The sequence below is a fragment of the Gymnoscopelus microlampas genome, assembly GCF_963454915.1.
Source record: "Gymnoscopelus microlampas genome assembly, chromosome: 12".
In the NCBI taxonomy this organism is placed as follows: domain Eukaryota; kingdom Metazoa; phylum Chordata; class Actinopteri; order Myctophiformes; family Myctophidae; genus Gymnoscopelus; species Gymnoscopelus microlampas.
The window spans coordinates 13,520,868-13,546,662 of NC_139949.1; the positions used below are offsets into that span (position 1 = coordinate 13,520,868).

The 25,795-nt window shown below is 40.9% G+C and overlaps 1 protein-coding gene across 2 annotated transcripts; it reads left to right on the forward strand.

Moving 5' to 3' along the window:
- On the forward strand, positions 1-24,580 carry esrra (estrogen-related receptor alpha). 2 transcript variants are annotated; one of them, XR_014602018.1, is made up of 9 exons: positions 1-348; positions 2,374-2,494; positions 10,202-10,597; positions 12,693-12,809; positions 13,658-13,771; positions 14,440-14,607; positions 17,581-17,850; positions 20,139-20,706; positions 21,033-24,580. XR_014602018.1 is itself a non-coding variant. In XM_084075198.1 (7 exons), the coding sequence occupies exons 2-7, from the start codon at positions 10,207-10,209 to the stop codon at positions 20,390-20,392; spliced, it is 1,314 nt and encodes a 437-aa protein (XP_083931324.1). In that variant the 5' UTR covers positions 5,554-5,725; positions 10,202-10,206; the 3' UTR covers positions 20,393-24,580. The 2 variants fall into 2 exon arrangements, 1 of the variants encoding a protein (XP_083931324.1); XM_084075198.1 differs by lacking the exons at positions 1-348; positions 2,374-2,494 and adding an exon at positions 5,554-5,725 and having other exon boundaries at positions 20,139-24,580.
- Positions 24,581-25,795: the final 1,215 nt, after the last annotated feature.

Below are 25,795 nucleotides of genomic sequence, written 5' to 3' on the forward strand. Positions count from 1 at the left end.
AGAGAGAGAGCGAGAGCGAGAGACTACGTAACCAAACTACAAGCTCAGTGGTGCTGGTGGACGGCGGTGTGGAACAAGACAAGCGGAATCAATAGCGAAAGAGACAACCGTAACATCATATATAGATCTTATATACGGAACCGGGAAGCAGACAGCCAGACAGACAGAGTCGTGACACCGCGGTTGTGTCGTCGGTTATGCTTTTTCCACGACCACCGGTGGATGTTGAAGTGGAGACCCGACCCCCCCCTGGCGCAGATCGGCGACTTATCGGTGGCAACGACTTGACTGACTTGATTTGAAGACTCATCATCCACACACACCATGATGGACGTTTAACATGTTACAGTAAGTGGCCCACGACACGGGGGAGGGTGACAGTAATGCGGTGGTCGTTGTTTAATCCTCTTCCGCGGAACTGAAACACAGTAGATCTGAATTCTGAAACACAGTAGATCCTGAAACACAGTAGATCCTGAAACACAGTAGATCTGGAACACAGTAGATCCTGAAACACAGTAGATCCTGAAACACAGTAGATCTGACACACAGTAGATCCTGAAACACAGTAGATCTGAAACACAGTAGATCTGACACACAGTAGATCTGAAACACAGTAGATCAGTCCACGCACAGGTCGGCGTCGCAAAGCCCCAGTTGCGTGACCACGTTACTGGGGGGTGGAGAGGGTTCTGCCTTGAACGGCAAATAACTGTAAGCTACTCCTAATTTACTTAGGAGTGTATAGGCCACTGTACTGACCACCTTATCCTTAGGCCAATTATTATGCACAATTTTACCCAAAGTAATCCCGTATTAAACTAATACAGTGACACAGCGCCTGGCCACACTGTACCATAATCTTCTGCAGGGAGTTGCTCAGTGAGCCGCAATATTTATCCGGAGATATTGTTTGGCGTTAGTATAGTGTTAATGACCAGGGTGCTCGCCATTACAGAAGATTGAGATTGTATTTTGGATCGTGTTGGCAAAGTAGCGTGCGTTACACTTGCTTTATTACTGTTGGCTGTCATCGGTTATCAGTGGCGATGCAACTTCTGGGCAAAATGCACCCCAGATACTTTGCCAACTGGACTTACAGTTTTCACTGAACTAATCTATGCCTTAACACAGTGACCTGTACAAGCCCCCCAGGCCTCCAGGGCCGGGATTGAGATTACTAGATTGCTGACCTTAAAGCGTAATCCACTTTTGCAATTAACCTTTTCAGCGGTTTGAGATCAGTAGGCAAGGTCACCTCTGGCTGCTGTTCCTCCTTTCTCCACGGTGTGCCGCATGCAAAGCTCTCAAATGAGCTTAATACAGTGTGATGTGCCTCCAGTAGGCCCTAAACCTATCAATCACATGTTAAGAAGACCACAGGTGCCATATTAAATCTCTGTGATAAGAAACTTTTGAAGGCTGTTAAAGACAGATACAAATATTGTTACCCAATGTGGTTACATTTAATATTTCAAGTGAGAAAAAAACAGTAAAGTCTCAAGCAACTGTTTTAATTGTCAGTTGACAGCTGTTATTAGTATGCTGTGACACTGTCATCATTCAAATTATCTTTTAAACTCCAGTTAAAGAAACTTTTCTTTATAAAACGCCCTAATTCATAATCTTATGGGTTTAAACCATCCCTTCCAATTAAACATTAAGGCAAGCCATGTTTCATTGTAAACGTTAAGTTTGAATGTTTTAAATGTATTTATTATCCATTTATCTTTCTGGACATTATCTTTAAATACAGCAACAAAAGGATCACCCAACTCAAACCTACTGAGTAAGCAAGAGTGAGAGGTATTGCTGGCTTTACTCTTGTCTGTCCTTCAAGCATTCCTGTGACTGTGACCTTTGGAATGTGTCACAGAGCATAAAGGGGGGAGGGTAGCAGAGTACTGTGGAGAAATATGTAAAAGATACAGCAGGCAAAGTGAGCGCAGAGGGTTCGTACAGTACAGTACCACTGAGAAAAGAAAGATTGTGTTACATGCAAGTTTTTCTCTCTCAGTTAATAATTGCCTTTTAGGTAGGGCAGTACCTGTGTCCAGTTCTGTCCACTGTCCAGCCCTTGGCTTGGACACTCCGGCCCTTTTGACAGCTGACACTGTGGTCACCAGAATGGGGGGTATGTCAGGTGGTCATTGCCTAGTTGTGGGGTTTTGCAATGGGGTTTTGCAATTGTACTCTAACAAATAACACTTACTTAATTTAATAAGACAAATAACACATTTTACTCAGATAGTGTAATGTAATCATATGGCCCATTCGGTTACACGCATACACACTGAGTTATTAAAACTGATGAAAACTGTGTGGTGATTTGACTGCAAATGCATAATTGCAACACTTTTACCTATTTTTCAGGTGTCCTGATAGCTGAAGAATTCCACCCACTGACTTGGCCTAATCCAAGGTAATAGCACTTCAGTCAGCTCCTACACAAAGACCCAGATAAGTCGGCTCCAAACAGCGGTTCAATAAACAGGTAATTCACCTCTCGTACTATCATTTATTACTGATAACTGATATGTTATTATGCTGTGTCTCATTATCATACAGTGCACTGTTTGTGTCATGTTTCAAGTAAGGCCTATACCATATAGGAATGTAATTGTAGTTATGGGCTCTGCAGTTATTTCCAGCGCTGTTCCAGAGATGAAGCCTAATAATATGCACCAGAGCATTACGCTATAGGTCACCGGTAGGGTTGGGCTCCGGAACCGGAGGAACCGACGGCACCTGATCCAACATTGAGGAACCGGAATCGGTTCCATCACTTTTTGGAACCGTTTCCGGAGCCGGTTTATCACACTGTCAGAGCTGGTATGTGGACTTCACATCTGCTGTATTACAATACTAGTGGTTCTCAAACCTTTTTAATTTCAAGGACCACCATAACTCTGAATCGACTCTAAAGGGTCCATTTGGTTCCATTTCTACTCTCTCAGAGTTATAGACTTCTTTGGGTCCATTCGGAACCCCCTATACAGTAGGAATCGTTAAAGGGAATCAGACCGTTAAGAGGAAATCGTTAAAATCCCGAAGGACCCCAACCCTAGTCACCGGAGTAACCCTTTGCATATATTGGGAGAACTACTCTGTAACGGTGACTTGGAAATCTGATTTTATTCAAGATTTAAAACAGGGGTCTTCAACGTTTTCAGGCCAAGGACCCCCTAGCTGAGAGAGAGATGAAGCAGGGACCCCCTCTATATTGTATAAAAGTGTGTTTCAGATTAAACCTTTTTTGTTTACTTGGTCTGCTCTTTTTTCCCTCTGCACCTATACCTCTTTGCCAAAAATAGCCGATCTACAAGCTCACAACGCCTCGCAGCGCGAGGCGTTGTGAGCTTGTAGATCTGCTATTTTTGGCTAAAGTTCTCCTCAGAAAAGGGATGCTAGGGTTCAAGTGGTAAAAGTAAAAAAAAAATCATATCACGCAAAGATTTGGCGGACCCCCTGTAGTAACATTGAGGACCCCCTAGGGGTCCCGGACCCCCCCGAAGACCCCTGATTTAAAACAAAGAATCTGCTTTATTTGTCAAAACAGTCGAGTCAGGTAATGACACGGAACCCGCGACACAAGCTTGTTTCGAACACAAGATGTTGTTGTTGGGTCTATGCATGTGTGGGTCGGGTACTGAGGTGCCCACATAGTACCACCCGGTGCCCCCTGGGATAAAAAAAATGCTTCATGAGCCAATCAAGAAGTGGCAAGTGCCCAACCAGTCAAGGAAACATTTGTATGCGAGGGCCCCTTTTACTTCTCATGCATTCCAATCAGGCCTTCCAATTAATTTACACACAAACCTTGGGCTTTTTTTGGGGGCCTGGTGGTCCAGAGCCCCAGGGCATTGGCCCAATACTGTTTGGTTGGTAATCCAGGCATAGTAGTATACTTGCACTAAGTGACTGAGCCGCCAGGATGCCAAAGCTGTTGGTTATAATCCTTAGACTGTCTGTAAAAGTAATATAGAGTAGTCATGTTTCCTCCATAAATACCAGAATGTACAGTATGTGGGGTTATGAGGTGTTTTGAAAAAATACAAAATAACTGATGTTATTTTCTCAAAACTTTAAAAGAAGGGACTGCATACGATTTCATGTTGAAAGGCTCAAAATGTCTAATAACCGTTTGCTCTCTTTTACAACTGGTTTATATCATTTTGAAATGAACATTTAATGATGCAGTGACATTGGTTTATGGCTATTGGGAGTTTTGGGAGTGCATCAATGGTAGTGCACATTGGTTTAGCTGCATAGTGTTAATGTTAATTTGAACATAATTGCAGGTTTTGTCATTGTCATGTGGTCATTTGGCATCTGTAATAACACTGTAAAGCAGGGATGACAGGGAGGGTCAGTGGTTAGATTCACCCTCTCGAAAGGTCACAAGTTCAGCTGTTTTCTGTCGAACTGTCATTGAGCAATCAACTCACCCCTTTATTTATGAAGGTAATCAAGGAGGCGGTGTGCCTCCTTGGTATGAACTATGGTATGAACGATGAAGAGACCCTATCACATTTTATATTAGTTGTCCATAAGCAGCTGCATAGAGATGACCCATTTGGGCTGCAATCCGCAGGTGACAGGTCTATTAAGGACAGACACAAGAACAATAAGCTGTCATTTTGGGACTGAACAAAATTACAAGCATTATAAAAAAGCATATCAGCTACTGTCTGCAGCATGACCCTGAACTCCTTTGAACTGGGCGTTATGGCAGGCCAGGTCTCCAGGCAGATGCATGCTGGGTCACAAAAGTCCCTGTTTTTCATGCTGGGGGGCGAGACAAACAACAACAACAAACAAACAAAAACCTACTGTTTTTAGGCTATTTAAAGCCAGAAAGTTAATGCTGCTCTTTTGACAAGAATGAGTGGTTCCAATCTGAGCTCTTTCATTCTGAGTCAAAATGTTACAGTCCCTTCATAAATCAAATGTATATGGTCATTATTGTTATGGTGAGCTACTAGTGCATCTGTGTAACATGCCCCCAAATACATAAGTAAATAAACAAACAAACAAACATTACATTACATTACAGTCATTTAGCAGACGCTTTTATCCAAAGCGACTTACAATAAGTGACAAACAAACAAGTACATAAATAAACAAACAATGTAATGCACAGCCTTCTTTAAAGATCACGATATTAACACACACGCAGGCAAGGATTAAAGACCCCCATTTAACGAGGGTTAAACAGAGGTCGCATTTTACCGTCTCATTGCAGTGATCCACGCTGATCCTTTTAAAAAAAAAGCAGATCTACAAGCCAACAACGCGTTGCATCGCGAAGCGTTGTGAAATTGTAGATCTGCTAAAAAAAAAAAAATCTTGAAAAAAATAAGGTAATTTTGGAACATTTTTTAAACATTTTAACAACAAAAATGTTGTATGTGGGTGGGGGCTCTGTCACAAAATATTTTCCAGATGGGGGGTCTGCGGACAAATTAATATTAATCTGGAGGTAACCTTCCACACTTCCCATCTGGCCAGCCACACACACACACACACACACACACACAGTCAACACAGCAGCTTGCCTGCTCATAGCTAAGCTGCTGTAGCTTCTTGCTGAGGCGGTATGGTACTATGGATCTGTGAGCGGATAGATTTACGTTTGTTTGGGGGACACATTTTTCCTTTAACAACTTGTGCAATGTTATAACCGCGTTTCCTCGCACGAACACAAGTTGCCCCCAGTAACCAGGTAAGCTACTGCACATGCCATATAAGTTATATTAACGCGATCAGCGTTATACCTACTGAACATCGCCCCCCCGGAGAGACAGAGCTGTGTTCAGTAGGTCAGGATTAGCTAACGTTAGCTAAGCTAGGCTAGGCACATTGGTGGCTAAATGCTACCTAGGCTACTTCTTCTGAAGCAGTCTCACTTCTGTCGACTCGACACCGATCGTTGACTTGCAGGCAGCTCCGATCTCTCGTCGTTGTGATCGCACGTTATTAGGTGTCACTTAATGATGTTTACACACCTTCATCCTGTTATAACAAGCGACTGCCATGTTTTCTACTTGTATTTATATTCTGGCTAAGAAACTGACATTAACTCCAGCCCCAGAGCAGAGAGAGAGAGAGAGAGGTAAATGTTGACTGCAATGCACATGGTAATACGCGATGCGTACTCAAAACATGGCTCAAAGAATCTCGATTGTGAGATAAAAGTAGATCTCAAGTATTTTGTATGTAGCGACATTCCAATGAGGCTGTAGGCCTACTTTCATACAGTGCACTACATCCAAAGACAGTGCATTACTGACAACTGCTGGATTTTGCCCAGAACACATTTATAATGATATTGTCAGTATGTGTAGAACTGAACATAAAGGAAGTGGTTATGGTTATGGTTGAAAACTTGAAACATAGGACATTAAAAACTTTGGTCTAAAACCCTGAATCCCTCCCAGATAGTAGGCTATATTGTATATGAATGTGTTACTGTATGTCCCTCATATCCATAATATATTCTGTCAGCATGATCAGCATCTTTGACAACTCTGCTCTTATAACATGTATTCTTTCTCTTGATAATATTCTATGACATTTTGTCAACTTGTTTTCCTGGCTTCAGTTCTCTTGTGGGGTAAAGCCCGTTTCTGTTCACCCAGGGTCCCCTTGAACTAACTATACTGTAGTGTATTATATATCTGATCCAATGTGTATTGCTATCAAAGCACAAATATTATAGGCCTAAACATACCCTTTGCTTGTCTGATATTTTGATATTATTGTGTATTATAGCAGGTTAACTACCGTAGGCTAGTTCGATTGATTTACCCTAGCCTCCTTGCACCCTCCTCCCAAAGACAATAATTCTGCCACGTGATCGCTCATTTGTATATGAGCAAATAGTGCACATGCTCATCTCTTTGTCTTGACATTTTAGTAGATGTTATTCAACACCATTTCAGATGGCAGCCCATGTAAGATGGTGCGTATTCAGTTTCTGTGGTTGGTTATGTGGCGCTGGTTTGCCGAGGGGTTTGTGGTTCAAAGCCCAGCTTGTGGTGAACACAAACTTCCTGTGTCCCATTTAGAGGATGAGATATTGACCAAAAAGATTTGGGGACGTATATGCAATAAGAATGTAGAGTCATAGGCCTGTCACAAATATTACATAATCGCTTGGCTTGATCACAGTTATATGAGACAATCGCTACCATTTTTTGCATAATCGTCAGAATCTTTTCCATTCGTCTGTATAAATTCACCTGTCGAAAAAATGTTCATACATTTTAAATAATTTAACCCATTGAGACCTGGAACGCATCTGTGTCACTTTAGATTTCCTCGGCTGTTAAAAAATAGCAGATATACAAGCTCATAGCACGGCACCGAGTGCCGCGCTATGAGCTTGTAGATCTGCTATTTTTGAAAAATCTTGAAAAAATATTTGTTAGATTTCATGTCTTAATGGGTTTTAAAAAAATAGTATAGCACTATTAAATATGGCCTGTTCAGGCAGTCACTTTAGCTGACCATTCAGCAACCATGTCTTTTTCTACGTGTAAAGGCCCAGGAGCGTGGTCAGGCCAGTGGCAGTCAGTGTCCTTTTGTAGTTTTCGAATTATTGTGATAGCCCGTATGAAAGCTGCAGGAGACAGTGTGTAATAGACTAGGGAACATTTCAATCCCACGTCAGCAGGAGAGTACATGTGGTTCCTTAGGCATAGGCGACTGCTGTAATCATTGCACCATCAACGTGCGCAAACCTCTGCCTACTTTGACCTCTAGAAATGTCACAATCAGAATTCAAGCCCTGCCCATTTTGACCCAGAAATGTCACAAAGGAGAATTCCACCCCTGCCTGTTTTGACATCTAGAAATGTCAGACAGAGAACTCCTATAAAACTACTCTAGACCAGGGGTCTTCAATGTTTTTCAGGCCAAGGACCCCTTAGCTGAGAGAGAGAGATGAAGTAGGGACCCCCCACTACATATATACTACGTATACAATTGTGTTGCAGATTAAACCTTTAGATTTCATAGATAGCTTCATTGACTATCATCAGTGTTGTTTAAATTTAGGCTTTTTGTTTATTTCAGACCTTTAACCACTTAAACCCTAAATACGCAGTAAACTTGACCTTTTGCTCTGTACTTGGTTTGTGCCTTTTTCCATGTACACACACTACGCAACAAAACCTCTTTGCTGAAAATAGACAGCTATTTTCGGCTTATGTTCCTCAGAATAGGAACACTAGAAAATGTGTGTGATATTCTTCTTATTACACAACGATTTGGCGGCCCCCCCCTGTAGTAACTCTTGAGGACCCCCTAGGGTTCACGGACCCCCTGTTGAAGACCTCTGCTCTAGACCACAATGTTTCCGCAGTGTTATTGGTGGTGGTTGTTACATTAGGTAGCTGTATGTTCATTAAACATTAAACCCAAATAGTTTTCAACTTGTTTTGAGCCGGAACTTCAATTTTGCCATGGTTAATATGACATGCATGCAACCCTTGTAAGCAATAAGCATGCCATTTGTTCATCACGCTGTTAAACAAAAGAATTGACTAAACGTAAAAGTGAACAATTTGGGGGCGATAGGCCAATTTGTTTCTCCAACACAACACTTAACATTTTGTTGTTGCTTGAAGTGCAACGTTATGCTCTGCTGGATTTTCAGGGTGAAAATAGCGAAAGGAATGCTCATTTTGGTCAACAACTCGGTATACGTGACCTTTTTGTTTGGCTTGTTAAAAGTAATTATGCCCAACTCATTTGTAACTTCTGATATCGTGAGTAACTGTGATAAAACTTAACGTCTAGCTGGCCTGAGATCAGTCATTATCCCCAGGTCTACTCTGCCTCCACTCCACGTGTCTTGTATTTCTTCTCAGCTATCTTAACTAATGTAATAGCTGTGTACTGTACTCCCCACCCACTTTATTAAAAAGGTTTTTTATTACCACAGTCTTATCTTCTTCAATGTAATGCCTAATTTATGCTCCGTTGCACGGCGGTGGCGAGTGATGCTGGCGTGCGTAGTACTAAGTATGAATTGGGCTCAATGGCTAGCAGATTTTCTGAGTACACTGAGTACAATGGACTACAATGGAAAGAAACACGCTCCCTGGGGCTCTTTGTGTTATCCTTTTAGCAGAGCTTTTTGACTGTACTGCCGTACTGTTAACAAACATGAAAGTATTCAAAGAGTCAAGCAAGGAAAAGGCAGGACATTTTAGCAGATTCTATCCTTATAATTGAACACACACCTTTTTATAGGGGTGAAACATCTATCTCTGTTGTATTGGTATTGGCACTGATCTGAAATGGCCTGATTCGGTAGAGCACATTGTTTCAACATCACAGCAAAGGAAGCTGTGAAGCTGATAGCCTACTTTTTATTGACATGCAGTTTCAAAACGTGATATTATTCTGAATCAGCTGTTTTAAAGGCCCTTAATAGGCTATGTTTGACCATTTGACAAAGAGGCGTTCTTTGCTCTATTTTGCCAGGTTTCATTATTATCATTAATGTGTTCAACTAAGGAATGTGTTGCACAAATATGAATGCACAATTTGATCAAACAAATATCTCTTAACCACAATCAATCTGCCGTCCCTTTGGCCATGTCATTAGTGTCAAAAATAGTCTGTACATTAGTACAGAAAATAATACAGTAGATTTAACCCATTGAGACCTGGAACGCATCTGTGTAATTTTTTGAATTGAGCTAAAAAAGCATTATTTTACACTTTGGCTATTCAAAAATAGCAGATATACAAGCTCATAGCGCGCGCTACGAGCTTGTAGATATGCTATTTTTGAAAAATCGTGAAAATGTGTGAAAATATTTGAATACATATTGTTTTAAAGTTAACATTTTTAACTATTCTTTGCTTCTGGGGGTTCCCTGGAACAAAACATTTTGAGATGGGGGTCGGCGGGCCAAATACATGTCATTTTGGGGGTCCTTGACATGAAAGTTTGAGCACCACTGATATAGAAACAAAGTTTTTTTTCAGAATACCGATTTAGAAGACATTTGTAGAATCGGCTTCAGGTCTTAATGGGTTTAAAAACTCAATGCTTGTAGATCAGGTATTTTCACTGTACCGTGTACAAATATACGCTTCCTGTAATTGTCTCATAATAGTCACGAGACGTATCATCTAATAACCTCTATCATCTTGTCCCCGTCCCGTCCCGTCCCGTCCACAGACATCATGTCTTCCAGGGTGCCACGGACGGATCTCTACATAAAGGCGGAGCCCAGCAGTCCCGAGGGAGGCGTGGGCGGGCGCGCCAGCCCCGGCGGGGCGTCCTCGGACTCGTCGCAGAGCGGCGGCGGCGGCGGGGGGTCGCGGGGCGACGGCGGCCGGCGCTACTCGCCGCCCCTCTACACGCCGGCCCTCCACTGCCACTTCAAGGAGGAGGCGGGCGACGCGGCGGAGGAGGGCTCCACGGGGAGCGGCGGCGGAGGAGGGCGGTGCAAGTACACCCTGACCACGCTGCCCAAGAGGCTGTGTCTGGTGTGCGGCGACGTGGCGTCGGGGTACCACTACGGCGTGGCGTCGTGCGAGGCCTGCAAAGCGTTCTTCAAGAGAACCATCCAAGGTATGTATGTGCCGTTTAACGCTTTAACTGCCAGAGTTAAAGGTAGGGTAAGTGATTTTCTTTGGTTAAAATAAGTGTTAAATAGCTCTATATTCTGATATTACTCATTGCTATAGAGTGTTTGTTCAGTAAAAGGAGTCTCCTTGTCTCTCCAGCTCTTTATAAAACAGAAAATGCATTTTTGTTTCAGTTTCATTTCCAATTTTATCCAATCAGGATAGAGAACTCAATCAGGATATAGATTAAACAAGTGAAATTGGAAGTGATGACACTAAGAAATGAGCAGGCAAAATTTGCCTATAAAAATGAAGCTTAAAAATGGGTACTTTCTCCTGATTGGCTGAGATTTTGACACCTACCGGAAAATGTATTTTCTGTTTAATAAAGAGCTGGAGAGACGGGGAGACTCCTGTTACTGAACAAACACTCTATAGCAATGATCACTATCAGAATATAGTGCTTTAAACCTTTTAACAAAATACTTTTTGTTTTAACCAAAAAATATCACTTACCCTACCTTTAAGTACATTCTGATGCCAACACTTTTGTACTTTTACTGAAGTACATTTTTAATTCTGGATTTTGCGATGAGTTAAAACGTCGTCTGTAGCTGCCCTTGCCAGCGATTTTGAGCGTTTTTTTACTAAGCTTTGAAAAATCAAAGAATATCGATCTATGATAGGCGATCATCGGGGGTGCCTCGAGATAATCCATTCCATAGTTATGGGCAGTCGAATGTGGCTTGTTTTTGCCAAAAACAACAGAAAGCAGATTTTTTTTTGCTTCATTTTGTTGTGATCACGTGATTTCTGGGTGTACCCTTCATCATCATCAACATAGTCATTCACAGCTGTGGAAGAGCTCTATCGTAAAGCCACTGAAAACACACACGGCGAGAATCTCGTCATTGGCAGTCAATGAGTTAAGTTTGAGAGTATGCGATGTAAGCCGTATGTTGGTACATTATTTATGTATGTGTGTGTCTACCTAGAGGCTTTAGTCATGTTGCTTCTGCAGAGCTGTACAGCGCTGTGCACAACATGTCTGCATGTGTCAACTCATCTGATATCAAAGTTTAATAACTTGCTTTAAATGTTCTATATCAAGTCTATTTCAACCATAACCGTTAATCCTAACACCAGGTAAAGCTTTCCTTTGAGTACAATTATTAGGGGTGTGCCGACTAATCGTATCGTATCGTTCATGAAACGATGGGCTCACGACATCGATACAATACGATATATGGCACTTTTTTATTATGAAAATATATGGGGGTTGAAAAAAAGCTTATGAAAATATATGGGAGGAAAAATACTTCTGTTTTTGCATTATTATTATTGCAAAAACAAATATTTAAACATTTTTTTTTTTCTAAAACGATACATATGGTCACGAAAACGTATCGCGATATATCGCAGGACAATATATCGGCACACCCCTAACAATTCTCAATTGAGAAGGGATTTACACACATTCAGATACAATCACACTTATAACACCTGGAACAAAGTATCTAAGTGTGGCTGGCTACACACATATTTGGATCATGATACTCTTGCTTGCAACACGTGTGTATAAACACATGAAACGTGTGAAAACGAGCAACAATTTGGCTTTGGTGGAAAAGCAGCTGGTGTTAATCTTTCCACCACGGATATATTGTCCATTTAATGGATCAGAAATAGGTTTAGTCATGGAGTAGAAATAGTTGGCAGGTGGTTCAGTGAGTAAGGACCTGGGATGGAGTTCTCTTGACTCCCTTTGCTGGAGTGCTCTTTGACTAAACATTAAATCCTAAGCTCCAAAAGGGCATTGTTGTGTAGCTGGCCAACCCTGTGCTTGTGGAACCCCTCCACATTGAGGGAGGCCACTATCCAGAAGGAAAAAAAGGGGAAAAGAAAATATTTTCTATTCAGGAATCAATGGCTTACTGCCATACAAAAAGGTGTTAAGATTCATATGGATTATGATCCGTCATTCTCATTCCTCCATAGTCTTACATTGGCTCTGAAATGATATTTCACATATTTTAGGAGAGAGTACTCCATGCCGCTAAGACATTAATTCACTGGCTGTTTTGCTTTCCAACCAAAAGGCAACATCGAATACAACTGTCCAGCTTCCAACGAGTGTGAGATCACCAAACGACGCAGAAAGGCTTGCCAGGCATGCCGTTTCACTAAGTGCCTCAAAGTAGGCATGCTGAAAGAGGGTGAGTGGCTTTAGTTTGGGCCAGTTTAAATTGCATTTAACCACATGAACCCTAGTATCCCCTATTCTGGGCATGTCACAGTTAGATGTCACAACATTCGGGATAAATGGATGAACATCCGGTGACAATAGCAGATATACGAGCTGTAGCTTGTAGATCGGCTATTTTCGCCAGTTGATGTACAACGAAGTTATACAACGAAGTTATACAGGGTTTAAGTGGCTAACTAGTGGTCAAATGGGGCCACTGCAGGATTGATCACAGTCCACTAACCCTGCACTTGCCTGTGTACCACATGACCAATGCGAGTTGAGAGATGTTTTTTTAACCATTTTGTAACCTAAAAAGGATCAAATTAAGAAGAGGGAGTGTTGCAACTTGCACTAAGTGGCTATACCATTACAGTAGGCTTTGCATTATCCCATTAAGACCTGGAACGCATCTGTGTCACTTAAAATTTCTTTGGCTATTCAAAAATAGCAGATATACAAGCTCATAGCGCGGCACCGAGTGCCGCGCTATGAACTTGTAGATCTGCTGTTTTTGAAAAATCTTGAAAAAAAAAAAAAAGGGATTTTTTTTTTCAAAAAACTGTTAGGATTTAGAAACATTTTTAAGGATCGCGTCAGGTCTTAAAGGGTTATTGGGGTTTCACTAACACATAACCAGTTGTTTCATTTAGACAAGTGCCCTTACAAATGAACTATTCAGATTTCCTAAGTTACTCTGGGTTCGGGTAGAATGTTGTGTTGCTTAGAGTATTTAGGTATCAGCCTTTTAAAATGATATTTGACCCATTCACCCCGCATTGTCTCGCCATCAAACTCATCTTTCTTTCAATGTGGTAGGAGTTCGTCTCGACCGGGTCAGAGGAGGCAGGCAAAAGTACAAAAGACGCCCGGAAGTGGAGAACGCAACGTACCAGATTGCGCCTATACCACTGAGAAAGGAAGGGGAAAAAGGTACTGTTTCGGGATTTGATAGGTTTTGGCCTTTTAACCCATTCTTTTCCGGGAAAGCATCTGTGTCATTTTAACTATGTACATATAGCAACATATGTTTTTCAAAAGACTTGTTGGATTTACTACAGTGGTTCTCAAAAATAGCCGATCTACAAGCAAGCTTGTATATCAGCATTTTTTTAAAACATTTTTTTTTTAAATCTTGAAAGTCTCTTCTGGGGGGTCCATATCATTTTGGGGGTCCTTGGCACTAAAAAGTTTGAGAACTACTGATTTAGAAGGCATTTGCCTCAGGTCTTTATGACCCATTAAGCCCGGGAGAAGCATCTGTGTCATTTTTAGATTTGACCTAAAAAGCATTATTTTACACTTTGGCTATTCAAAAATAGCAGATCTACAAGCTCATAGCGCGGCACCGAGTGCCGCGCTATGAGCTTGTAGATCTGCTATTTTTGAGAAATGTTGAAAATGTGTAACTCAAATCTTTGCTTCTGGGGGGTCCCTGGAACAAAATATTTTGAGATTGGGGTCCGCGGACAAATACATGTACATTTAGGGGTCCTTGACATGAAAAAGATTGAGCACCACTGAAATTGTAATCTTTTTTTTTTTTTACAAATTTTACCACAGGTATTTTTTATTTCCTTGTGTCTTTTTGTGTTGCATAGGTTCCTCAAACATCATCGTGTCCCACCTCCTAGTAGCAGAGCCAGAGAAGTTGTTTGCCATGCCCGACCCCCTGCAGCCAGACACGGCCCAGCGTACTCTCACCACACTCTGTGACCTCGCCGACCGCGAGCTGGTTGTCATCATAGGCTGGGCCAAACACATTCCTGGTAAGAGACTGCAAGGGGATACGCACACTATGGTGTATGTATGCGTGTGTATACGTTTCTCATATATGTATATATATATATATATACATATATATATATATACACACACACACACACACACACACACACACACACACACACACACACACACACACACACAGTGGTGGGGAAAGTACTTAAATGTTTTACTTAAGTAAAAGTATCAATACTGCAATGTAAAAGTACTCTGTTACAAGTAAAAGTCAGGAATTCAAAATTTACTTGAGTAAAAGTACAAAAGTATTGTATATAAGTAACCCCAGCACTGCCAGACAAGCTAAGTAAATGAATGCACCACGTTTTCTGCTGGCAAATGTAATACTAGTGGTTATTTTAGAGTGGTTGTCCCAGTGACGGAAAATTGTTCCAGGTTCAGTCCCTTCCACAGGTCCCGCTGAAGTACCCTTGAGCAAGGCACTGAACTCAGGACTCCATATTCCCCATGATTAAAACTATCTAAATGTAAGGGGAGATATCCATAGAATGTAAGCTCCAGTGTTTGTAGATGCCGTAGTGTATCTGATATCTCTGGACAAGAAGGACCTGATTGTGTCATGTTTCACGTAGGCCATGACTTTATTATTCATTAGTTCATTTAAAATGTAATACATTTATCCATAGGTCATACATGAATGTAATAGGCAATTGTGCTTATAGAGTGTGGAATCGTGTACGCGATGGTAATCACTGCTTAAGAGCTTTCTGTGGGTGCAGTAGTTATCCGTTGTCTTTACGGCATGGCTCTGCAGGAGTCTAGCTGTCTACAAGAGGGTCTGTCTGTCTGTCTGTGTCCGGATTTAACCCATTAAGACCCAGAACGCATCGGTGTCACTTTTAGATTTCTTTAGGCTATTCAAAAATAGCAGATCTACAAGCTCATAGCGCGGCACCGAGTGCCGCGCTATGAGCTTGTAGATCTGCTATTTTTGAAAAATCTTGAACAATTTTTTTTTAGGATTTTGTTAGGATTTAGAAAACATTTTAAAGAATCGCCTCAGGTCTTAATGGGTTAATATTGCAACCCGCTGGACCAGTCTGCGACAAAATGTCTTGCACACGCTGCCAGTAGACTACACCATTTCCTTTCCCCACATGTTTTATACTTTTTTTGAAATATGACCTTACATTTTATGAGACAATGGGGCTCTGATCTGAGGGGCTGAAACCACAGATAGCCATAGACAAGGTTGACGTCACAGGCTGGGCCACATGAAGACCCATATCCTCACTGGAGCCACACTGTTCCCATGAGGACCCCCAACCCAAATCACATCCACACCATGGGATTAAAAAAAAAAATGGGTAGATAGACCGTTATTGATCCCATGGGGGGGAAAGTCAGTTGTCATAACAACTGAAAGCGGTAGGCATGAAACACAGAACAGATACAGGTAACAGAGATACATCCAGCGTTGCCAGATTCTGTGAGAGAAACAAGCAACCAGGTCTAGGAAAACCAGCCCTAAAAGAAGCGACTATGGGCCACATGTGCACTTTAACTTTAAGTTTAACATATACATCAGCTATTTGAAAATAGCAGATCTACAAGCTCACGACGCGTCGCGATGCGACGCGTCGTGAGCTTGTAGATCGGCTATTTTCAAAATAAAATCTTGCGGGGAAATTATAATAAGCAGATCTGGCAACCCTGGATACATCTAAGATTCAAGAATAAAAAGGATGAACGAAATAGTTGGATAAAAAGATGGGCCGATCTAGCATAACGTATGAACTATTAACCTATGAATGTAGCATCATGTACAATCTATCGCAAACCATCCATCTTCCATGAAAGGATATATACTGTCTGAATATGAACAAATATGTACTCTAAATCTACAATGAATGTAATGAGGAATATACAATGTACTTACAGTAGTTAGCCTAAGCAGGCATCTCATTCTGATACTAATGTACATGTACAGTTAGTCCATGAGCAAAAGTGCCTGAGTGAGTGAGTGAGTGAGCAAGAGTCATTAATTCAAGGACAGAACAGAATGCATGGGGGCTGATGCTGAAGGACGACGCATCCGTGGCTGAAGGTGCCTCTCAGGCCCACTAGCTCGTCATAGTGGGTGTGGGAGGGGTTCATCGTGCAGGATAGCCTCCACCACCGGTCCTCTTCATCCTCCCTCGAATCATCGTCCTTGAATTCGAGCATTGTGCTTGTTTTGAGATTTTTTTTACACACAAATGCATCACTGCGGCTGTTCTTGACTAGCGTTTGTTTCATTGTTTACAAAACATTGGGTAAGACTGTATATCAAGGTCGGGTCTATAATGCATTAAAAGCACATTTTGTAATGCGTTTTAATGCACCTATAAGGCTTCAATCGATCATTTAACCCATTAAGTCCTGGAACGCATCTGTGTCACTTCTTGATTTGAGCTAAAAAGCATTATTTTACACTTTGGCTAAAATCGTGAAAATATGTGCAAATCTTTGAATATATATTGTTTTAAAGCGAACATTTTAACTACAATCTTTGCTTCTGGGGGTCCCTGGAACAAAACATTTTGAGATGGGGGTCCGAGGCCAAATACATGTAAGTTTGGAGGTCCTTGACATGAAAATGTTTGAGAACCACTGATATAGAAACATATCAGAAAACTGTTGGGATTTAGAAGACATTTGTAGAATCGGCTTCAGGGTTAATAAAACAGTAATTTGATCATCTGTTATTACCTACTATAATAATAGGTGAAAATCTGCTTTAAAAAATGATAAAATAGGGCTCAAGTGGTTAATCGATTCCATGATACATGATTTAAAATGTAAATTAAAAACACACTTCTTGATTATTCGATCAATCGAAAAAAAAAAGAAAGATATATTGATTGAGAATAATCGCGAAGAAAACGGATCAACAGTTGCGGCGCTGAATTGAGGTTTGTGTCCGTTCTCTCTCTGCATGGTGTGTGCTTCCCCTGCAGGCTTCCTGTCGCTGTCCCTAGCAGACCAGATGTCCGTGCTGCAGTCCGTGTGGCTGGAGGTGCTCGTGCTCGGCGTGGCCTACCGCTCCCTGGGCTGCGAGGACGAGGTGGTGTTCGCCGAGGACTTTGTCCTTGACGAGGAGATGTCGCGCGTCGCCGGACTGACGGAGCTCAACGCGGCGATCAGTCAACTCGCCAGGCGTTTCCGCATCCTCAACGTGGACCGGGAGGAATTTGTCATGCTAAAAGCCATCGCACTCACAAACTCAGGTATTTGACCGCCAGGAATTTATGCAGCCCGTCATACCGTTATATGCTAATGTTTCTAGTGAGTGGGTGTGTGTGAGAGAGGGAGGTGTGTACTTGCACCTGCTACTTTGTCGCCGCTGTCGTCGGGCAGAAATCTTGTATCTCCCATCTTTTCATAAATGAATGCCCTATTGTATGTCGTATTACGTTGTCGCAGAAAAGTGGCCAAAACAGCCGATCTACAAGCTACAAGCTCTTTGTAACTTTTTGAACATATCTGAAAATCACATGCCCAAAATATGCATGCCAGGTTATATGAGGTTAGTCTTTCGGTGGGTTCTATAGATAATATTTAACCTATGAAAATGTAACAGGAGCATGTGGCCATACATTGGATTCATTGGAACATACAGTACATACATACAAGGTTTATGACCGACAGCGACAAGATATAGGTGCACTTTGAGGGCCATATATCACCACCCCATATTTACATTTTCTTCATTTAGTTGAATGCGTTAGCACTTGGCAGGGGAGAGGTTCAGTGTTCCTCTGACAGGATTGATTCATTTGCCTTTTGTGGGCTTTGAAATAGTGTCTTCCTACTTACAGAATGGCCTTCATACCAATCAGCATTGGTAGGAGACTGGCCTATATGGTATAACTAAATAGCATGGTTTAGCCTGGTGGTAAAAAACAGTTGTGCTTTTTTAAAGATTATTTCTGCAGTTTTTATTTTTTCTTTAACCCATTAAGACCTGGAACGCATTTTTTCAATTTGAGCTAAAAAGCATTATTTTACACTTTGGCTATTTTTGAAAAATCTAGAAAATTTGTGCAAATCTTTGAATATATATTATTCTAAAGCGAACATTTGTAACTCAAATCTTTGCTACTGGGCGGTCCCTGGAACAAAATATTTTGAGATGGTGGTCCGCAGCCAAATACATATCGTTTTGGGGGTCCTTGACATGAAAAAGTTTGAGCACCACTGATATAGAAACATAACGTTTTTTCAGCATACTGATTTAGAAGACATTTTGTAGAATCGGCCTCAGGTCTTAATGAGTTCATTCAGAGAGGGAGAATGACATATAACGCTGAATGGAACCAGATGTTGATGATTATGTGGTCAACGGTTAGCCGGTCAGCCGCCCCCATAGTAATAATGATGGTCTAGCATTTGCACTGCGAAACTGTAAAGTAAAATGTTCACTTTCAATTATAATTAGGGGTTTATGACATGGAAACCACAGTGGAGGGGAGCATTTATTGTCAGATCAACACATTAGTGGTATTCATGCATGCAGCACTGTCGTACAGACCGTATTGACATTACGTTCCATAGAGGTTCAGTACTGCTTACTGTAAACAGTGTGTCAGATCATCCACAATAGTCTGCTTGCGTCTCAGAACTTAAGCTCTGTTTGTTTTGGAAATATAAAGGCTCCTGTTACCCTGTACCGCTGGTTTCCATTCTTACATAGTGAATAGCCAGAGGCTTAAGCACCCATTCAGAATCACACACAGTCGCTGAGTCAAATATACCAGGAAGCTGCAAACCCTGTTCTTGGTGACAGGGTTTGCATTAGAGATGTATCGATGTCATTTTTTTCCTTCCCCAATACCGATGGCCGCAACTTGCGCGCCGGTCGATACCGAGTACCGATCCGATACCGATGCTTAATCCATTAAGACCGGGAACGCATCCGCGTCACTTTAGATGTCTTTGGCTATTCAAAAATAGCAGATATACAAGCTCATAGCGCGGCACTATGAGCTTGTATATCTGCTATTTTAGAAAAATCGTGAACATCTGTGCACATCTTTGAATATATATATATATTTTAAAGCGAACATTTGTAACTCAAATCTTTGCTTCTGGGCGGTCCCTGGAACAAAATAATTTGAGATGAGGGTCCGCGGCCAAATACATATCATTTTGGGGGTCCTTGAGATGAAAAAGTTTGAGCGCCACTGATATAGAAACATACGTTTTTTTGTTAGTTCCAATTCCATCAATAATTGTTAAAGTGCAACCACAATTTAGTAAAATAATCATGTAAGTAGCACAGCAAGATTATAAAACTACGTACAACATTGTTTACTGTAAATGAAACGTCATGTGATTAAATCACATGGTATCGGATTGGCCTGGACTGGCATACTCGCCGATACCAGCATTTTAGGCAGTATCGACAGCTTGTCCGATAACGGGTATTGATTTGGTAACAACAACTCTAGTTTGCACCCACACACTTGTACCTGCCTGGGCACTGACAAGTTGATCTCTCCATCGCTGTCCTCAGACTCCGTTTACATCGAGGACATGGAGGCGGTGCAGAAGCTCCGGGACCTCCTCCACCAGGCCCTGCTGGAGCTGGAGTGCCAGCGGCACCCCGAGGACCCCCAGCGGGCGGGGCGCCTCCTCCTCACCCTGCCCCTCCTCCGACAGACCGCCGGCCGCGCCCTCAGCACCTTCTACGGCATCAAGACCCGCGGTGGCGTACCCATGCACAAACTGTTCCTCGAGATGCTGGAGGCCATGATGGACTCCCCCTGAGAGGAGGAGGAGGAGGGGCCGTGGGGGGAGGAGGAAGGAGGAGGAGGAGGAGGCAGGGAAGAAACGGGGGGAGTGAAGACGAGGGACCGCAGGGAAATGACTTAACGAATGATGTTTGTCGACGAGAATGATTTGAGTGGTTACGTGTGAATGGGGAAAAGATTTTATTAAGCAAGACTGTTAACAATTAAGGAATGAGGAGGATCGTCTCTTTTCTATTCATGCCTACACGCTGAGCAGGATGCGTAGATGAAATTATGAGAGAAGAAAAAAAAAAACTCATGTGTTCTCATCGGTTGTTGCTTTTTTAACCCGTTATGACCGGGAACGTAGCATCAGTGTGTCATTTTTAGATTTCTTTGGCTATTCAAAAATAGCAGATATACAAGCTCATACCTTGGAATCTTGGAATATATATTTTTTAAAGCGAACATTTCAAATATTTAGTTCCAGGGACCCCCAGAAGCAAAGATTTGAGTTACTAATGTCTGCTAAAAAAAATCTAATATTTGCACACATTTTCATTATTTTTTCAATCATAGCAGATATATGAGCTTGTATATCTGCTATTTTTGAATAGCCCAAAGAAATCTAAAAATGACACGCAGATGCTGCGTTCCTGGTCTTAAAGGGTCTTAAGTCATAACTGTCAAGTATTCTTTGACATGCCGCTGAGATCCAGATCAACCCAGTCCAAATGTGGGAACGCAAAAAAAAACTACAACAAGAAGTGAATAGATTCAAAAGTGAATCCTCCATGGTGCGTTTCACCTCACAGCGTTGACCCGCCGTGAAATAACCACTGAAGAAACTTCATTACTAAAGGTACTCAAGAACAGACTGTAAACTGTGTGGCTTTTGAACTTTGTGCAAATAAATGCAATATCTTGCTCACAAAAGCCATATTGAAATACCAGGAAAATGGCCGTTGACTGAGGGTCCAGTATGGGGGTCAGGGCGACATTGAGCTGAGTAGTGCTTGTATTTACAATAGCTTAGTCTGCCTCCATGGGCAAATTCATAGGAATTACTTGCAATATGTTAAAGCAATACAATGATTTGATTGTTATTCTACACTTTGAAGGTCTCATATTATGAAAAACTCACTTTTTTCCAGTGCTTGTACACATTTGTCTCTCTGATGTGCCTATTAACCACACAAACCCTTGCGTCCCTAGTCTGGGGCAAAAAAAATAGCAGATATACAGGCTCCCTGTTGTGAACTTGTAGATGGGCTATTTTTTGGTGAAGACATTTGGTGTAGACTACACTCTAGAGGGAATTACTAGCATACAGCCCTGGGGGGGACCCTGGTCATCTACTTTTAAGTATTTATTGTAGTGTTTAAAAGTGATTAAAGCTATAATCCTATTTGAATGAATACCAATTGACCTTGGTACCAACCAAACCAACCAAGTTCGGACTCCAAATGGTTAGTAAAGCTGTTCTGAAGCATGGCGCCGCCGTGTCTTTACTGTAGCTCGGACCTCGTTGCAAATACCGCCCTATAAATGCCATCGGTTAGAGTGAAATGGAAATAAAACAGTGGATTATAGCTTTAACACACAAACTGTGAAATAAGAAAAGCCAGTCCGTTCCTTGTGGGTTGCTTAGGTCAGAACATGTGATTAAACAAGCTATTGAGATTTGCCTCCCGCTCCTATGTCCAATGGGGGGACTCATTCTGAGTATCTCCACATCCCAGATGAGAACTGTGTAAAGACAACCAGCTCCATTTGCATTTGAAGACACAGAAACAGCCTGTTCAGAAAAGGACTGAAACAGGGGGGGTTATAGAGGAATGCTACAAAGCATAATCCAAGTGGTGTTTTCAAACAAGATCCAAGACACGTTTTGGGGACCTCAGACCTATATAAACGTGTTAAAAAGGATAATAATATGTGACCTTTAAAATGTGGGTAAAAGGGCGAGAGGAGTTTTGTGTGTTTCTATACAGTAGAAGGCATGGAGAGGGCTTTATCAAAAGCTGTACAAATGGCATAGTCAAAGTCAAAGACCTGCAAATATGAAGATTGTCTACTCAGAAAAAAAAAAAGTCTACTTGGGAATAATTAGATTCCATATTGTATGTAAAATCCTATAGGTACATAAGAAAACAGACTTCTATACAAGCATACATGTGTGTCTGTCCAATCAAAAGCCACGGGAGTGCACCAAGATCAGGGAAACGGACAGCTCTTTGACAAGCCAGTCTAGGTACAACAGTGATTAAAATAAGAGGAATGCAAATGCCTGATTTCTTATTGTTTTTATACATTGTCCTCGTTCACTAGATCCTCTAACCAACTTCTCTGTACTTTATGACAATGTGCTTTTCAAAAATAATGGTGTTAATGGTGACTTAGTTCATTTATGCTATACGATTTTTGTGTCACTTATTTTTTCAGTTTTAGTTGAGGAACCTTAAGGATCTTAATTGTTAACATGAGAAATGTGAAACCTACCATGTGATGGAACTGCAAGATATCCGTGCTCATAATGGGGTTTGGGCAACTAGAAATGCAAAAAAAATCCTCTCCCGTCTGGAGACGATCCTTTTAGTCATTGTTGTAGTTTGCATTGGTTTGTTTACAAGTGTTTGTGAAAGGTGTTCAAATGTTATGATGTGACTAGCAATTGATTGATTAGAAGCAGCACTCTTAAAAGAAAACATTTGAACATTGAACATTTTGCAAGTTGAATTGGCAGAAATACCCATCAATGTTGTGACCATGTGAAATTACAGTATGGAAACATTTAATCAGAAAAGGGGTATATTTATAACGAAGACAATAACGCCAGCAGGTGGGACATAAAGTCCCACATTTAAATATGTAGCTTAAGATAAGTTCATTTCTCTTTAAAAAAGCTTTTTTTCCACATATTTTCCCATGTTCGATTTTGTCTTCGTTTGGGACACTCAGACTGTAGGCTTGAAAATGAAACGGTCCATTGGCAATCTTAACATTTGTTTAAAAACAATTTGTGTATTTAAAAAAAATACTGTCCTCTTATAGAGCCATTTACTGTATGTGGCTTTATACATAGTTCCTGTGACAAGATAACACTACAGAGGGATTGTTTCAAGAAGCAATTTTGTATTGGCCAGGTAGCCTAGCTATTAAACAAAGAAAATGTATATGTATTTTTTTGTTGTTGATAATTTGTCACATTAAACCTGGATGTTGGTTCTTCATAGTTTAAGCTGCACCAACATCTCTCGTTATGAATACCTGAGAGGTTATTTTAGAATGGCCATTTTAATTGTTGCTATGGAATACTACCACTTAAAGGTGGCACTGACCGAAGTGTAAGCCAACATTTCATTTGAAATCAAATATATAGCGCACACCCCGCAAGCATTGGAGGCCTTGTAGGCCAATTCATTGCATCAGAAGTTGAACCATCAGCTTATCAGCTTGTTAGCTAAGCTCATTGACTGAGTTTCGCTAATATACTATAGAGTCGATAGTATATTAACAATCTTCAAGTAGTCAGTTGGCTGGCTAATGAACAGTACTTGATAGCTACAGTAGCTAGCTAGCTAACACTCTGAAAAAGTGATGACATTTTCAAAGCCTTCAGTTAATGCTAACTTTGATTCACCTTTGTTCTTGACATGTTCTGTCTTGCTTTCTCTGATAATGTTCCTTTCCTCCTGAAATTGTAAAGCAACACGCTCATAGGGTTCGGACTATAATCTTCCTATTTTGTGAATTATATATATTTATATATTTTCGTTGTATTCTGATTTGTTTACTGTATTTCTCCATTAACATTTAGAATTCTGAAAGAAAGGTTCATGAATATAAATATCTGGGTCCAGTTGAAGAGTTGTTGATGTTTGTTTCCACATGACCTTCAGTGACTTCACAAATATTAATTTTTCATAAACCACTTTGTCATAGGTACGGTGGGGGTGGGGGTGAATCAATTTGCAGTGTCACTCTTTTAAATAATACTCATTTGTAGTGTCTATTAGATATGTGCGCATTAAATATAAATGAGCAATACAGTTAATTACCAAAACTCTCCCACATTTCCTTGTATAGACACGGTGTAAATTTAACATTGCCAGTTACAATGAAGAATAGCTGTACTAAATGTTATATTATTTAGTTAAAGTTAAAAATCAATGTTTGTATTTTGAAAGACTATTTAAATGATTAAATTCTATTTTTTACTCAATTTATTGTTGTTTGTTGACACTTGCTTTATTTTTTGTGTGTGACGATGGCTGTGAATGTCTGTATAGGCTACTTTTGTTTTCATTTAGAAAAACAGTTTGTCGATGTCCATGTCTAAACATGTCCATATTAAAAAAATCACTGTGAAGAAAGGTGAAACCCCATACTTCCTGAACCATCAGGCAGTGTGTTATTGTAGGTGCTTTGTGTTTAATAAAAGGACACACCAACACCACAAATTATTGGTCTGATTATGTCTTCTTAGAGGTGGGACAGGGGCTCCAGTGGGCAACTAAGTATTGGCTTACTTTAAATCTTTAACGTTAGAACAAAAAAGCCAATAGTCGCACTGATTTCTATTTTGCATTCACATACACACAGTGCTGCTTTGTGGGAAACTAAACATATTATGATAGGTAGGTTGAGAAATATAAAACATTGATACATTGATTTGTCAGTGGGAGTGAGTGATGAATTGAGTAATAATACACTTTGGCAGGTGATGGTATGGGCTTTTACTGGCCAGAATACGCCAGTGTAGTGTAAAGGCCCACTTACGTACTCCCATTCAGAACGGATGCGTAAGTGAGACGATGGCTGTGAATGTCTGTATAGGCTACTTTTGTTTTCATTTAGAAAAACAGTTTGTCGATGTCCATGTCTAAACATGTCCATATTAAAAAAATCACTGTGAAGAAAGGTGAAACCCCATACTTCCTGAACCATCAGGCAGTGTGTTATTGTAGGTGCTTTGTGTTTAATAAAAGGACACACCAACACCACAAATTATTGGTCTGATTATGTCTTCTTAGAGGTGGGACAGGGGCTCCAGTGGGCAACTAAGTATTGGCTTACTTTAAATCTTTAACGTTAGAACAAAAAAGCCAATAGTCGCACTGATTTCTATTTTGCATTCACATACACACAGTGCTGCTTTGTGGGAAACTAAACATATTATGATAGGTAGGTTGAGAAATATAAAACATTGATACATTGATTTGTCAGTGGGAGTGAGTGATGAATTGAGTAATAATACACTTTGGCAGGTGATGGTATGGGCTTTTACTGGCCAGAATACGCCAGTGTAGTGTAAAGGCCCACTTACGTACTCCCATTCAGAACGGATGCGTAAGTGCCATACTTTCCTAACGCACGCATATTTGCTTACATATTTGGGTCTGTAGGCTACTTTATGTCTATAGGTTCAACTATTTAA